Genomic DNA, 16883 nt, shown 5'->3' with positions numbered 1-16883 from the left:
AAATGAATAACCCAACTGGTAATGTAATGCCTTTGTAATTGATATGCATTCATTAGCCCCCGCGCCCGCCCTGGCCTTTGCACCTAACTGGCTCACAGGCGACGACATCACATTTGTCCCACTAATAAAGAACGAAACAGGCGGATTTCCCCACAAATCTGGCTGTCACCTGATGATGCGAGTTGTAATTACTGGCGAAACGTCGTACTCGAATTGTGAATGTTGTGGGTTTGCTCTCCAACACACACTGGTGTGCTGTACTAGTAAGGGATTGGCATGTTCTGTCTACTTGACAAACCTTACTAGTTGGCTGTGGTCGGGTGGTTGCAGGTTTAGCGACACATTTATATTTACGTGAACTAACCCAAAAAATCTCTTATGGATAATATTGGTCGCGAAAGCCTACGTGTTAAACTATAATAGCAATATAGGGTCCTAGGCCAATTGCCTCCTGCATGAAAGCCTCTACACAGTGTCAGTGTATATCTCAGCATACTTCTCCATGCTTGTCATAGCGAGTTTGCCGAAGAAGTGGGATCCACAACTGGAATATCCTCTTGCCACTGATGTTAGCCATGGCTGGGAATGGAACTCGGGTAACCAGATTCACAGCAAAACCACTGTGTCACCTCGACTTTCAAGTCAAAGTGATTTCCTGTTCAAATGAGTATTGATACATCGTTTACATCTCCTGTTTACACAGCCTGGAGCCAGTGGTGGCCATTCCTATGGCAGGGGCAAGTCTCTCCAAAGGACAACTTCTGTTGACTTTCCCACAAAGCGGTGCTCATTTTGATTGGGGTGAGTCAACCCCCACCCAGGATGTTTACTCAGAACCTTCTTTTTGCGAGCCGCTCGCTCTACCGCTGAGCCACATGGCATGGCTATAAGTACTGTCCACGGTCTATTGTTCAGAGCCACCGCCACCTTGTTGCTTTGCCTTCCGTGAATGCAATGTCACACCATCTCATTTTGTGTTCATTCCATTTGTTGGTTCTGAAAAACACAGACGGACCACCTCCTGAGCGCCACAGCTGTCAGATCAAACACTTTATGGGAAATTACCACTGGAAATGGTCGTCACCCCTTGTCAAAGGCATTATATGCTCTCATTACAAACGATGATGACATCGCTTGGCAGTAAACTACAATAATGCACAGGAGCAAAACGTTGCCGTACACAGCAATTTTAATAAACGTTCCAGCTGGATTTATTAGGAAATGTGTTGAAATAATTTATTTAAAATTGGACCACGGAAGGTGTAGTGGTGCTCACTAAAATAATAATGAATCCCCTAATCAACACTGGATGATAATGTGGAATGCATTAAAACTGATATGGAAATATGGAAAATAAGGACCTCATGACCTATTGTTCACATGGACGTACGGAAAGTGGGTGGCCGCTGCTCGTATACGCGAAGCACATTTGGTTTTCATTGTTGGCCGAAATGTAAAAGGAGAAAGGGCTGTGGCTATGTATAGGACCTCTCGCGTTCACGCTAGCCCAGTGGCATCCTTACGAGAACCTTCGAGGCATTAGGAGAGAGGCCAAGAAAGGTGGTCAGAGGCCCGTGACGGGCTCTGCTGGTTCAGGGGCTGTGTGCCCGCGTGCCCCCCGCCCCCACTCCCTTGGGACACCGTTTCATCGCCGCTTGCAGCGTTGCGCCGGCATCGCGTCGCAAGAGCTCGCAGCGTCATTTAGCGAGTTCGACGCACTTCAAATGTAGCTTAGAATTTGTATGAATTCGGTGGGCGCCTTACCCGACGTTTGATAACCACTCAAAAACTTGGAATCGAATGAGTCATCCATAAAAAGAGACTAAGCACAATTTACCCCAATATGGTTAAATGAAGCTGCGACTTCTTTAAGTGCAGGCCGATCACCTTGCGCCGTTGGGCCGAGGAACTCCCCGGGAGCCGCGGTGCGCGTTATTTGTGTAGCTCCTCGAGTGGCGAGCTGCGTAGCCGAGTCCCGGGGAGGGAGTGGGGACCGGGCCCTGCGTGGGTTTCTGTCTGACGAGCGCCACGCGACCGAGCGCCACGCGATCCCCACGGCAGATTATGCTGCTCATTAAACCTTGTGCAGATTAATTAAAAGTGCATGCAGAACGAGAACAGGGAGGGTGAAAAAAAATGATGGCTTTATTAAAAAAAAACGCATCGGGAATAAACCCGCAAAGTCACAGTGCTGTGCCGCACTCACTAATGACCATTTAATTGTCTGGTAATGCTGCTAAGCCTATCCATTTTAAAACCCATATTTGGACATACCATCGCTTGGACTTGGACAGATTAAATCATTTTAATATGAATGAAAAAAAACCCATGAGAGATTGATGAAATTAATTATAAATGGGTCAAGCAGGAGGTAGATTTAGCAAAATGATCCAATATCCTTGAGCAAATAATTTGACTGTCCGATTCGCCAGCATAAGGACGGCTTGATCCCAACCCGGGCACGCCGTCTCTGCTAATCAACATCCATTTGTATGGCAAAAATAAATTACTGTTGTACAAGATGCGCACAGACTAGTCGTACTCTCAAAACATTCACGCGCACTTAAATTAGCTCTTTAAAACATCATGTCATGACCAGGCCGATACATCACCCACACTGGCACCGTGCCACTGTGTTCGACTTATCCCCATAAAATATTTAAGTGGTTTAAAGCCACCTTAATAAAGTTTTAATGGTGGCTGTGATATTGATATAGATGTCTAAAATGAAATGCAACTCTATGGCTTTATGCACGTAGCATGTGTTCGGCCGTATTTGTATATTCCATTGCCTGTCAGGATATCACAGGGTGCATGTAGAGAGAACAATAGGTGCACATGCAGCACATTTAAAATAATAATGATACCAATCGTTTGTACAGGAAAGCCTCACTCGGACTTTGTTTCTCAAAGCCAAGAGTTCCATTGCTGCGCGAGGAGGTTAGATGCTCAATTATGATTCTCTCCCCTTTAGCTTCTACTCTGTAACTATGCTCTCGTCACATCCACTGTCCTTTATCTCAAAACACCACATCCTCCCATCTCACCCTCAATCTCGCTCTGCTCCATCTACCCTGTTCCAGTGGTATTTTATTAGCCCTTATACTCTATGGGTCTCTGTGTGAGTCTGTGGGTCTCTGTGAATGTTTGTATATCTATGTGTGAGTATGAGTTTCTGTGCAAGTCTATTTGTCTCTGTGTGTCCATTAGTCTCTTGTCCTTCAAATTTATCTACCCTCTCTTCTCAATGATAACCCAAAATATCTAAATATCTCCTCCGTTAAGATTCTCCAGAACATTAGTAATCCATTGCTAAGGGTCTTAGCTTTTTCATTCCTCCTCAATGCCAGAGACATTCCCAGCATTCTCATCTGTCTTTTCAAGTGCCGAGTCTCGGGACTTTATCAGCCGTGTCTCTCATTGGAATGTTTGGCTGATTTCACTCATGAAAGCAAAGAAACCCAGTTTCTCACACATTCGTGGGGCTAACGCTCACCACTGCGTTCTGCTGGCCACCTCGCAACCGCACACCTACAACACCTGGCAAGCCCCGGTGGTCACCCATCCAAGTGTTAACTGGGTTCAACTGCGCTTTGCTTTTGAGATTAAACAGGTTGGGAAGCATTAATGGTGCTTTGATCGTGGGCAAAGCAAAAGTGAATTTTCAAGAGTTCAAACTTGATTTGAAGCTTTCATGACTGCAGGAATTACTCTTTGGTTCTTTCGGTAAAGTCACGTAGTAAGAAAATAAATTAAATAATATAATACGACGTTTAGATTGCAACACAAGCAACCGTCATCAGGTGGAACTAAATTTAAGAGAGAGACAAAACACAGACACGGAGACACAGACAGACACACAAGCAGAAATGGGAGGGGTGGGGCTGGGTGGAGAGGGTGGGGAGGGGCTGGTCACCCCGTGGTGCCCTTATAAAACTCAACGTTTAACCTACTCACGCTGGCTTCTGCCCACCCTCACAGTCGGGCATATTTGCGGAATACACCACGCCGCCGTTGACCCTGCAGGCCATTGACCGAGCAACCCAACGTTCCTACCAGCTCCCTCCGCAGGAATGTGTCAATGTGTCGATACGACGTTTCGATTGCAACACAAGCAATCGTCATCAGGTAGAAAGAAAACCTAGTTTCAAGAGTTCGCTCGCCCATTGCAGCCACCTCAAATATTTGTGAAACGATTGTATCTTTACATGTTTATCTAGCGGTAGATTCTTAGCCATTTTTTTACTTAATAAAATTTGCAGATGGACAGTCCACCGGATGAACACCAATCACAATTGCAATGCAGCATTTTCCAAGAAAGTGATGATAAACAAAAGAGTGAGAGAAAGCCTCTGGCCGCATCTCGGTTTCATCGCAAGAACTGCAGCGGGAAACAGCCTTGAGAAAATGTGCAGAAAATTGTCTGTGATCACACATAATGGAATATTCAAACACCGGTATCCCATACCTCTCTTTGCCAGCATGAGACAAGATATTTTCAACTCCTGCACACACGCGCACACACACACGCAAACACATGCAGAAAGTTTCACGTTATTATCATTATTTACTTCATAAGCTATAAATACATTTTCAATAAACACAAACCCTCAAAGACATTTTTTTTTTACAGAAATGAAAAAAGCCAACGGCTACAAAATGCACTTTATTTATTTATTTATTATGAATAGCAGCGAGGGAGAGAGACGGTTTCAGCACCAATACGAGCTTTGGGGCAGCCATCATTTTCGTAATGGGCATTCAAGTCGTCACTTTGTGAAATGGCGCGAGGATAATGTGAGAGGGGCCAATGTAATTTCAGTCGGGGAAAATTTTTTTTCTCATCTTAGTTGTTTTATTTCGCTCGCAACGGAACCTGATGGAACCGCCGATATTCCCATCTCGCGAATTACGCTCGTCAGGTCATTATGAAGTGGCTGCTCTGACTTCGACGACGCGAGCGATGAGTGAGCGACACGGAGGTCTCCTGGGTGTGAGCCTGAGCCAAGACAACCAGAGCCGTCCACAGGGGCTGGGCAATTCTCACTGTGGGCCCCCCGACGCCTTCAAACTAAACCAGAAGAATTACATCTGAAACCGTGACGTCGAAACGCGGGGCCCCCTAAAGCGGCGGGGGGCCCTGGGTGGTCGCCCCGATTTGCCCTGTGGACAGCTCTGAAGACAGCAAGCAGCTTTCCCAAGGAGGCCTCATTCATATATAGAAGCATTTTTATTCCATCTGCTAGAGGTTTAATTTTTGTTTTATATCAACAACACTGCAGGTCGGATGTCCTTGTGGTGTTTACATTTTTAATTTCGTGAAATGGATGCTTTTCCCCCACCAGGATTAATAATTAATTTGTTTAAAAGGTATTTTAAAACCTGAGATTAAAGCTGCCTGAACACAGCGAGCGAGGTCGGGGTGGGAGAGGGACGGGCAAGGGGATGGAAAAACCTGTCGGTTCGCGCTCTCCGGCCAAAGTGTGGTTGCCACCCCTGAGATACACAAAACTGGGACATATCATGGGGAACAAGAATTTCTCACAGTACTACAAGGTATTGTGAGATATTCCTAAAAGCATTGTGGTCTATCATAATTATTATCATTAGGCAACTGGCCAAAACCAGAAGCATTAACTTGCTGGCAAGACTTTCCATGACAGCACAATCCTGCGAAAGGCAGTAGAGGTGGAAACCATGAACAACACATTGTACGAACTGAAGGCGCGAATCACGCTTTGAACAACACCCACTTCTCTGTTGGGGTGATGTTCGAAAGTAGCACCTACGAAGGCCAGCACGACACACATGTCCCTCGAGTGGCAATGTTTACACATTTTACCAGGTACTCATTTGAGCTTCAGTCGACCTAGGAGTGGCCCTGGGCTAGTTTAGATAATCGTTACTGGTATTGGCCACAAACAGGAATCGAACTTGGGTCACCAGGTTGAAAACTAATTTGTTTAAAACTCCTTCTTGTGTTTAGTTTGTTGTCCTTCCCCTGCACCTCCGATTAGCACGGTTGGCTATGTACGGTGCGAAAGAAGTTCAACACACATATGTGGCACAGTGCACAAACCGCTGCCCCACTGATGCCCCCCCACTCCCCGCACACAAACGCGCGCAGGCAAACGCAGACGTATGGCGAACTCCGGCCGTCCTCCCTCCGCTCGCTCACCTCGTCACCCAGCGCCAGAGCCTGGTAGTAGATGGCGTAGACCTTCGAGGAGGCGAGGGGCGCGTTCCAGTAGCCACGGTAGGTGTGGTTGTCGCCAATGATGAAGCGCCGCCCGCCCGCCAGGTTCTCGGGCAGCAGCTCTGCCGAGACGTAGTAGGGGGTGCGGCGCGCCCGCGCCTGGCGGAACGACACGGGCTCCAGGAAGCAGTCCGGGTGCTCGGGCGCTCGGCGAGACTTCTTGGGGGGCTCTTCACGCACCACCAGCTGGTACACGCTGTGGGGGGCAGTGGGGGACACGGTGGTTCAGCGAGAGAGACGAGGGAAGCCGGAGGGGTGGAGGATGGTGCGGGAAGCTGGTAAGCTGTGTTTCATTAGAATGACAGGAAAAATGATCCCCTGCTCAAATCAGCATCGATGTGTTGGCGCTCATTTCCTGTTCACAGCCCTGAGTCAGCAGTAAAAATTCGATGTTCCTCTGGTGGCGGCGAGGGATGACAAGTCAACCCCTATTCAGGATGTGAACTCGTAAACTTCCGATTGCGAGCTGCTCGCTCTACCGCTGAGCCACCCGGCCCGAATGTGTTTAGATTTTATTTACAGGTCGTACCGCGTTTTGTTGGGCACAACGTGCAATGTTTCACTCCACGCACTGCGAGCTTCTTCAACAACTGAATCGAGCTCAACCACTAAACACACAATGGGCCTCTCCCCTTCCTAGGCAGGTGAAGTGCATGCTGGGAATGCACCTGATGGGTGCGCCCCGGCCTTGTGCAGGCTTGAGCATCACGGTGGCCGTGGTGTCAGAGTACTCCAGCAGCGGGTCGCTCTCGTACTGCGGAAGTCGTGGGGCTTGAGGTGTGCGGGGAAGGAGGCGGAGGGGCGTGGGGTACAGGGTCAAGGGTTAGGTAGCGCTGGAGAGGCCTGCCAACCCAAGGGTTTCCTGGTCGAGCGTCAAGTTGTATATTGCTCCAACCAAACATTTATCTTCAGAACTGAACATGAATCTACATGATTATCATCACCACAATGATAATCAGCAGCTGAAATGAAGAATTTACAGGCTGGATAACGGCCTCCCAAAACCCTCACCATCTCTCACGGTCCATTGTGGAAACGGTTGTCATGTGTTCATCACCATGTGCAATGTGAGACGTGTCCAGTGCATTCAGGAAAAGAAATCAAACTCTCCACCGGTGCCTTTTAGGGTGTTTTGTTTACTTAAAAAAAATTACAGGCACTTTCCTAAATTCAAGAACACAAATTACTATTTTTGATATTAAAGAGTGCCACTTAGAATGTTTAGCCAACCGACACGCCGTTCCGCCGAGTTCTGGGCGACGATCGCATGATTAAACACGAAGCAGTGCCCTGCGCGCGCGCTGCTCATCACGCAGTAATTCCCACCGCTGTCGGGGAGGCTGCCGCTCGGCTCCAGCGTTTTGGGCACGCATGCGCGAGCCGTGTTGAGACATTTTGATGTCAGATTTTCATAAAATTCACAACGCTGCCCACGAACCTGAGGCCCCGTCAATGAGAAGTGACAGAAAGCGAGCGTTTCATTTGGGGATGGCAGCAATGAGCGATCTCGATCGCCTGCACTAACGGCCCTGTAGAGGTGTCTGCAGCGAGCAGTGCGGAGTGAATAGATCAGCGCATCTTAATAGCGTGCGTGCGGCTCTGAAATGGCGGCGAGTGTATAGACACAGCCCACGTGTGTGTGTGTGTGTTTTCACGAGGGGCAGCCAACACTGGGGGCTCACGGTGAGCGAGGGAATCATTAATGGTGAATAGTGTACTTGTCGGTGGTGAAGGATTTAGCTGCTGAGTTATGCATGGTGCCATTTAAACCTTATGGCGGGACCCCGGGGTCCCATAAGTCCCCGGCTCTTGCGTGAACTGCGTTGTGACATCATTGTATGTCTGTTGGAGGCGAACGATATGGCAACCTGTTCCTCTCGACGAGCTCTACACGATGCGCTAATCAAAGTTGAAAAGTTTTGTTTAAGACTACGGCAACGACGGGCGCTTAGTGACGAGCGAGAGGATTGATTCCAGGTGGATTGTGGCGTTTATGTGTGCGGTGGGACGGAAAATAAATGTATTAATTACGATTTTGACTTACGTTTATTCGGGACCCCGGGGTCCCACCATAAGGTAAATTTATACTGCTGGGTAGACAGCCTTGGGGGAATGTGGGAACCTTGCACCACGATTCCAATTGCTGTTGTGGGCAACAGAATTGAATCTACACCATAGGACGCATCCCCAAAAATGTGTCAATGAACAGTCGAGTGCCGAGCGTTGGCAGGTGAACGTTCATCTGTGGGGCGAAGACCAAACGCCGGCACGCGCGCTCACCGGAGATCTTGGTGGTAAACAGCACGGTGGTCTCGAGGCCGAAGCCCTTGGTGGTGCTGGCACGCAGCGAGAAGGAGTAGGTGGTGCCAGGGCGCAGGCCGCCAAAGAGGTGGCGCGTCTCGCTCCACGGCTTGAGCACGACCTCGCTCCCACTCTCCAGCACGTAGTCTGGGTCGCGCGAGTGTAAGGCGCTGTACGACACCTGCGCAGTGACACACCAAGCGCGAGTCAACCTCTCCCAGCGTTACCAACTCAGAGATTTTCAGTGTTGGATGTTTCAGCAAAAACTTTTTGGCAAAGCGACAAATCCAGCAACTATCTGGGATGAGGACAGGATGCAGATTTTCAGGTGATCCCAGGAGTGTTGTGTTACGGATCCTGTATCAGACGACTATATTTCATTCACTGGCTAAACTATGGCACTGTGGACCACCTTAGGTCTTAAAGTTACTTTTTGACGAGGTCCGTGTGGCAACACTATCTGCCCGTTGCCGTCTCATCACTTACAACATATGGGTACTCGGAACATCAGTGAACAGGTCTTGGGCCTCTGCTAGGTTGATTCAACATTGGCACTGAAGAGACAAAGGCGGTTGAGCGTGGTTTTTGGCCACACCACCACCTGGTCTGCCAGAATGGCCTTCATAGGTGTCCGCTAAAAGTGCGGTATTCGTGCCTAGAACCGCCCGAGTCCAGACGCTGCCATCTCGGTGCACGGGGCGGTGCTCCGTGACCGGCTGTGCCACGATCGGCCGCACGGCAACGGAGCGGCGTGCTGCCTGTGCGGGTCACGCACGCGTGCGTACGGTGTTGTGTGCATTTTTATTTGTGGGCACATGAACAGTAATCTCACCAAAACCTATTTCTCTATTAATGGAAAAGCCGTTTCTCACTTCAGAGTGGAATTAAATACCGCAAATATAAAACTAATTTTCTCTTTCAGAACATATTTTATGGCACAAAGAGAAATCGGGGAAATTAGATTTTTTTATTTTATTTAACCTCGACCTCTCCACACGGCAGTAGCGGACGATTCCTCTTTAACACAATGGCTGCGGTTATTACGGTCGGTGTACCGCACGGCACGCTGCTTTTAAAGACCCATCAAAACATGCTCTGCTCCATGATAGCTTTTTCCGTGGAAACGAAATCAATTTTCTAGACGTGGCCACGTTTGAAAGGGGACGGACACACAACAATATACAAATAAATAAATAAACATTTAATGGAGCTTTACAAAAAGGAGGAATGATTATGGAACGTGGGCTGCAGCGCATTGGGCAGCACAAAGCGCAGACCCAGGGCTATCACAACAGCATCGGTAACAATCGCAGTCGCAGGATGTTCTGCAACACGATTGGGGCTCGGGAGGCGCTGGGGTGGGTGCTCCAACAAAGAAACGTCATTTTGGCCCCTCGTGTTCGCTCTCCCACTTAGCGCAGTGATCCCCACGTCCTGGTCTGTCAGCGGCCGCCGATGGCACCCAATGCACCTGCTACTCATGAGGGCCGATGGTGAGGCACGGCCGAGAGCTCGCGCATTCGTCGCTTGTTGCAGAGGTTCGTGGTTCGAGCCACGCAGCCGCCTAACTGCGCACGTACACGGAGGCTTGGATGTACTCATTATGAATTCAGTAATGTCACTGTTGACTCTGTTGCCGGGGCCACCATTCAACAGTTTGCTCACTCGTGCCGTCACATCGCGCTCATCACTGGTAGTGAGTTTTAAGTTTTTCCTTGGGTCGTTTCAGTTATCGGTTTCATCCTCGCATATCCTGGTAAGAGACGTAGGAACGATTATAGAGACATATAGATTGCATGTAGATTAAACCAACAGGCTCATGAACGCATGAAAACATAAATTTGTCACATTCACGAAACAAGGGACAGTTTAAATTCGAGTTGTTATTTTCATCATCAACCCCTCGAGGGCAGGAGTCTCTCCAACGCGGAGCCGAGTGATCTACGCACGAGGATCGTGACACCAGCACTAACCCACTGGGCTGAGTGATGTCAGAACAATGGCAGAGGGATTTTAACGACCACTTTGCAGCAGACGGCAAGCTTACATAACACTGCTGCGCAAAAAACTACTGAGCGGTTGCAGGGATGAAACCCTGATGCCTGGGCAAACCGGTGGAGTGATAATCCGGTCATCCTTGCGACTTCACAGCCGGCTTCCTGGAGAACGTTAATTCGATTCTAGATTGCGCCAGACTGAATCAGTTCTACAGCAATCAATTCCAGCAGCAACTGAAAAATAGAAATGCTTTTGCCTAAAACGATTCTGCCCGTAGCGCGTTGGCGAGCCGCGTCTCTCCAGTCCACACCCACGCCCCCCCGTCACCCGACACCCCCCCCCCCACCGTCACTCCCTCAGAGTCATTGTAAACCACGAGCCCAGCAGCTCTCCGATTACTCCGCAGCTTCGTCATGCTCAATTATTAAAGCAGAACATCCACAACGAATGAATAAACAAGAGCAGCTGTTATTACCGTCATTAATAATCATGACCGTGTTAGTGCAACACACTCAACCGCACTCCACATTTCCATTTCGTTTCTGCAATTTTCATTACTGTGGCCGTGCAATAAAACGGCAATTAATGTTCGTCCAGGAAGTGTGCCGTTATTCCACCGCCCACGAGGTTAGTGTCGCTAAAAATGTGTACGAAATAAAACTGCGGGGTACGAATAAAGCAGCTTCATATTTGCTCTCGCCGGAGGGGGAGGGGGCGTCAGGAATTCCGAAAATCTCGCCTTGAACTCCTGCTGCGTCTTAAGCGGAGATCGGCTGAACCGTTGCTCAACCACTGACCCTCAATCCAAACCCATATCCCCGATCGGCACAAGTTGACGTCCTCAAGCCCAAACCTCACTCACCTCGACCCAGAGGCAAACTCAGCCATTTGACTCCAATCCTCGACTCGAATGCCTAATGAGCGTTGTGTTATATGTGGCAGTAGCTGAGCTCCCATCCAGAAATTGAACTCGGAACCTTCCCATTGTGAACCGCTCGCTCTACCACTGGACAATGGTGGACAAGAGGCCGGGGAAGACAGCCCGTTAAGAGTAGCAGCAGTGTGATGATTGGATGCATCTGGGAGTATAATCTGATGCAAAGTTGTTGTGTGAATATCCTAGACAGAGCTAAACGGAAGGAAGGCCATGACTGGCGACATCTTTGAGAAAGGACACATCACAGAGGGAGAGGCATTGACGGTGATGATGCTGATCGTGACGACAATGACGATGATGCAACGTATCAGCCAGGTGCCGCGGACGTCTCTGCCGCACCTCGTACTGCGTGATGGCCCCGTTCGGCTCCTCCGGCTCTCGCCACTGCAGCGAGATGCTCTCCTCCGTGGCCACGCCACTGATGGCCACCGCAGATATAGGGCCCGGCACTGGGGTGGTGGAGGCAGCGGCAGTGGGGAGGAGGGGAAGAGGAGGGGTAAGGGGGGGGAGGTGCAAACAAATAAATAAATATAAAACACACAAGTGCAGCCCTGCAATTGCGTGTTCGTGTCCATGCTAGCAGAAGGATCCCCACCCGGCGGGACACTACAGAACCCCTCGAGTGGGCATTTGGTCTCCTCACAACACGTCTTCACGGAAGGTGTGAGTGCCACCCACATGGTGTCCCACCACCCTCCCCCTGCCATCCGTGGGGCACTCACACTGCTCGGGGGACAGCTCCCGGCGGCGACGCGGCTCCCGTGAAGGGACGCCACGGTCCGTCGGTCCGCACGTTTTGCTCCCACGTTATTTCTCAGCTGCATTGCGGTTAATTCCTCTCCTTCGCCGAAATTAGCACTGCCGTGTCAGCTTCCCTGTCGCTCTGGATCTCGCTTCCACGCGCCGTGTCTTTTAGCAATCGCACTTGCCATCTGCGGCCAAACATTTCTCTTGCATGTTACAGCCGCAGCCCCATTCCCAAGTCCAATTTCTCCATGGAAACGCGGGACGCGGTCACGGCCGCGGCGATCGTCCTGCCATGCGTGGGGGTGTTGGGGGGGTGGGAGGGAGGAGGGGGGGGCGAGGGGGCCCAACCACATTTAATGCGGATTACCCAAAATCTCCCCGCAAAGTCGCACATTGGGCGACCTCATAATCCCACACAGCGAAAAATTGTAAAATACCAAAGCGCATTTGGAAAAACGCATCATTTGACCCTTCCAAATTCGGTGCCATGGCGATTCAGCCGACAGAGCAATACATCTCTTAAAGTTGTGCGGCATAATCCCCAGCTCCATTTCAACCCTTTATTCATTCTGTAAAACGCATTTCCTGCAGACTCCTGCCGTAGACTGCAGATGCCCTTTTGCTAAACTGGGTAATGAGCCATGTCCAAGCAATTCGGATAAGTTCATTAACATCTATTTGGCAGTCCTCTTTTGAGTCTCTGGGATAAGCATGTTAAAAGAGGATGACCGCCTGACCGCCTGACCACCCGACCCCTCGACCCGTCGACCTCTCGCCTGAACGCCGACATCGAGGCAGAAGACTCTTGAAACACCCCGCGGGCACCCAAAGCTATCCGGTCTCAGCAGCCCAGCAGGGTTCAGCCTGGTCAGTTCTTATCGTACGCTTGGGCTATGAGGTGGCTAGATGATGGTAGTAAAACAATACGTTATTGTATCTATTTGTACGCCACCTTAAGAGCTGTCACTTCTTATGCACTACACGGCCACTGAATTCCTCACAAATGCCAAACACCTATCAATGGAACTGGTCTAACATTCCAATGTGAGACCCTCCTGACAAAGGTCTTGAGACTCGGTGAGGGTGTCCTGGATAAATAAAGAGCATTGTTGTTAGTAAGTGATTACTGTACCCATTGATTTTTATTATATCTACCTCATACAATGACAATGCTTCTTCTGGTTTCAGTTGATCAAATATTAAGGGACATCACTTAATAGGATGATATGATTAAGGTTAAGGGTTTGGGTTTTGTTTGGTGTTTAGGGATAAGGTTAGGAGTTGGGTTTAGGTATTAGGATTTAGAGGTTAAGGATTAAGATTAGGGTTTTAGAACTATTACAATATTTTAAACATTTTATTTTCCCAGGTAAGGCCCACTGAGCTGTATAGTTCTTTTTCAGTGGTTAGAGATTTGGGTTTACGGTTCAGGGTTACAAGTTGGTGTTCACGGGAAAAGGTTCAGGGCCTGGCGTGCCTCAGGCTGCCTCTCGAGTTCCACGTCGTTGCGAGTGTTGTTGAACAACGCACGCGGCCACGTCCACTCACCGTCCTCGTCGGTCTGCGTGTAGATGCGCTCGCCTGCCTTGCGGCCCTCGGGCGTGTACAGCACGGCCTGCAGGCTCAGGTTGTGGTGCGGCGGGAGTCCCGACAGCACGAAGCCGCTCACCGCCTTGCCGGCGTCGCGGCACACCTCCGGCAAGCTGCTCTCGTTGGCCGCGCCGGCGGCGCCGGAAGCGGAGGCGCCGTTGGCCGCCGGCGGTTGTTGCGGCGGTTGTTGCGGCGGCGGCGGCGGCGGGGCGGCGCCCGTCCAGCTGCGGTAGCACACGGTGATGTTGAAGCTCTGGCAGCGCGTGACGTTGTAGCCCAGGGGCTCCCACTGCAGCGTCAGCTCCCGCGAGCGCAGGTCCACGACGCGCACGCCCTGCGGCGCGTGCTTCGGATCTGGAGGAGCGACGCGGGCGGGCCGTCGTTACTACGATTGTATCCGGATTTCATACGACTAACGTGTCAAAAAAGAAAGTTTTCAATCTGTGCATACCACCAGCAATACGATGCCACTCAAAATTCGAGTTTGTTCTTTTCAAGGTCATGCCACCTGGTTTAATTAACTTGTCTAAAACAACGTGGTCGTTACAAAAAATATGGAACAAAAACTGAAAAGTTTAAATTACACTGAGAGACCGAAAGTGTAAGACGTGGATGAGATGACACACATGCAGAATCATGACATCATCCAAGCATTTAAGCAAATGTGAGTGGCCTTGGGCAGAGTACAGCATGGCTCTAAAAGATGATTGCCGATGGTCAAGAGTAAGAACGGAGCGGCAGTCAAAGAGTAAGAAGACGTCAACAGTTCATGTGCGGGTTGCTGCATGGATTGTTGAACTGCAGGACTGAGAGCAGTGGCTTGGGAAGACCTTCATCTAGCAGTGGATTGATCATGGTTGATGAATTTGATGGAAGAGATCAAAGATTGACAACTAGTTTTAGATTGAAAACTAATTTCTTTACAGCTGATTTTTTGTGTATAGTTTTTTGTTCTTCCCCCATACCTCCGATTAGCACAGTTGGCTATGCACCATGCAAAAGAAGTTCAACATATATATGTACATACAAACTTTCGCAAGACAATAGGATGCATGTCATGCAAAGTCACCCAGCTGCACACACCGCACTTAGAGTGAAACTTCTCTATGAGTGAAGAACTTGTACATTTTAAGGTCTGGCTTAATACCAGACGTGGAAGTGCTTAAGTTCTCACGGACGATGATTCCATAACGTGGAAGGAAAATCAGCCTCGTCCTTGCGTGACTGCTGGATTAATACATCGTGGGATCACGGGAAAGGACAAAGGCTTGGGAAGGCCTTCATCCAGCAGTGAACATAGTTGGTGACGATGATGATATGTCTGCATGTGTTCAAGTCATCTCTGTGATAATTGTAGATACGTGCCAAGGGGTGAAGAGCGTGGAGCACAGATGTACGGTGCAACATTGGACTTTACTGCTCTGCCCTCTGCTGACAACGTAGGCGTGTCGGTGGACGAAGCGAATGGGAGCCAATGAAACCCGGCCAGCGCACGCTCGCGTCGACCCGAACCTCCGTGACAAACGATCACCGCCGACACGTCGACCGACGCGCAAGCGCGAGGACGTTCGTTGCGCGTGTTTGTTTCCTCCATGTTTTACTCCGGCTCCCCAGAGTTCGCTGCTGGCAGCCGCCGCGGTCAATGAAGCCGGCAGTGCCAGCCGTGGGACACGCCAGCAAGCCGCACTCGGTGCAACCGAGATCTGGTGGGCGGGAGACGCGGCGGCGGTGGGGCGCGTCGCCGGTCCACTGCCGCGCCCCACCGCCCCGGCACCGCCCCGGCACCGTTGTCTGCACGTCTAAGCGGCGGCGTCACTCGTCCTGACTTTCCGGGGGGGGGGGGGGAGGTATTTTTTATTTGTTTGAGAATAAATTAAATAAACATCTAAATATGGTGTCGTTAAAGTGGTAATGTTTACCATTACGACTCTCAAATGCAATGCTTTTACACCAATCATGCACACTTCTTTTCTCGCTATGCTGCGGGTGGAAACCTGTCATGGACCTCTGTGATCCTCCTTCACGAGGGTCTTCATGTTAAAATATTGATAAAGTGCGCGCTAATTTGCGGCAAGCCTTTGATTTTCGCAATCATGAAAAACACGAGGCAATTAAAATTGGTGTGGGAGAACAACAGAAGAGCCACGAGAATGAAACTCGGAGAAAATGAACAAAGGTTCTTCGTAATTTCTGCTGGCATTCACTCGTGAGCAGCGTCCTCCTTCACAAGAGGCGCCAAAACTGAGACAAGCGTTGACAGGCGATTGCGTTGAACTCTCCGATGGATTTCGCCTTGCACCGCGAGGCGTTGGGCATGATGTCCGTCCGTTCGCCTCACGTGCTGGAGCTCAGCGGGAGAGCTGTCGAGCCAGGCGGGGACTTGGCAGTGGAGCAAGCGGCTCGCACATCCTGGCTGGGGGTTGACTCGGCCCATCATTCCTCAGGGATCGATAAAGCAACTCCCACTTTACGTGGAAGTCAATCGCGGTTTGTCGTATGGACAGACACCCCACTCACAGGAATGTGGAATTTCCACCACACTGGCTTAGGTGAGCACCGTCTAATTGCTTGTTGGAGCAGGAAATCATCTTTTTGTTTTGCAACACAACCGTGAAAAGCCAGGCAGCTGGTTTAACGAGCCGAGTCCCCCACTCGGGCATGAGAGCGGGGATTGCGGGCTCACCGTGGCTGCTCATGCAGCTCTCATAACCACCTCAATTACGGCCGTGATGGGGCAGTCTCGTGAAAATTGGAAAAACGGGTGAGTGAGGCATGCAAAATACTCTGTACGTCCAGGGGGCCACGCGGAAACGCGGCAGACATCCTCGCCAACGAGCGCACTCGGCCAATCTCTCAACAAATGAAATCAAGTGGCTCGGAGCGCAGCACGGAGGTGGTCTCCATCTTGACCGCGACGCCTGTGCCATCCTAGTCGATAACAAACACCGCGCTGCTCGAGTAGGGGAGATGCCAGCGTGGGCACAAGCCCTGTGAGCGAGCACCTAATGCCACACTCCTCCCTCCTGCGAGCAGGCACATTCATACAAATTGCCT

At 50.2% G+C, this 16883-nt stretch overlaps 1 protein-coding gene across 3 annotated transcripts in view; it reads right to left on the bottom strand.

Moving 5' to 3' along the window:
* The window catches only part of LOC133353037 (receptor-type tyrosine-protein phosphatase mu-like), a 161209-nt gene that overhangs the window by 59912 nt on the left and 84414 nt on the right, over positions 1-16883 (bottom strand). For all 3 annotated transcript variants that reach the window (XM_061569116.1, XM_061569118.1, XM_061569117.1), the window contains exons 8-13: positions 13788-14183; positions 11832-11941; positions 8537-8738; positions 6925-7027; positions 6179-6452; positions 4469-4505 (exon numbers count right to left, since the gene is read on the bottom strand). In XM_061569116.1, coding sequence (XP_061425100.1) covers positions 4469-4505; positions 6179-6452; positions 6925-7027; positions 8537-8738; positions 11832-11941; positions 13788-14183 — 1122 coding nt within the window. The remainder of the gene's footprint in view (positions 1-4468; positions 4506-6178; positions 6453-6924; positions 7028-8536; positions 8739-11831; positions 11942-13787; positions 14184-16883) is intronic.

This window comes from Lethenteron reissneri, chromosome 42 (assembly GCF_015708825.2).
Source record: "Lethenteron reissneri isolate LAM-NWPU_2019-01 chromosome 42, ASM1570882v1, whole genome shotgun sequence".
Classification (NCBI taxonomy): domain Eukaryota; kingdom Metazoa; phylum Chordata; class Hyperoartia; order Petromyzontiformes; family Petromyzontidae; genus Lethenteron; species Lethenteron reissneri.
This window is presented reverse-complemented; position numbering and strand designations above follow the sequence as displayed.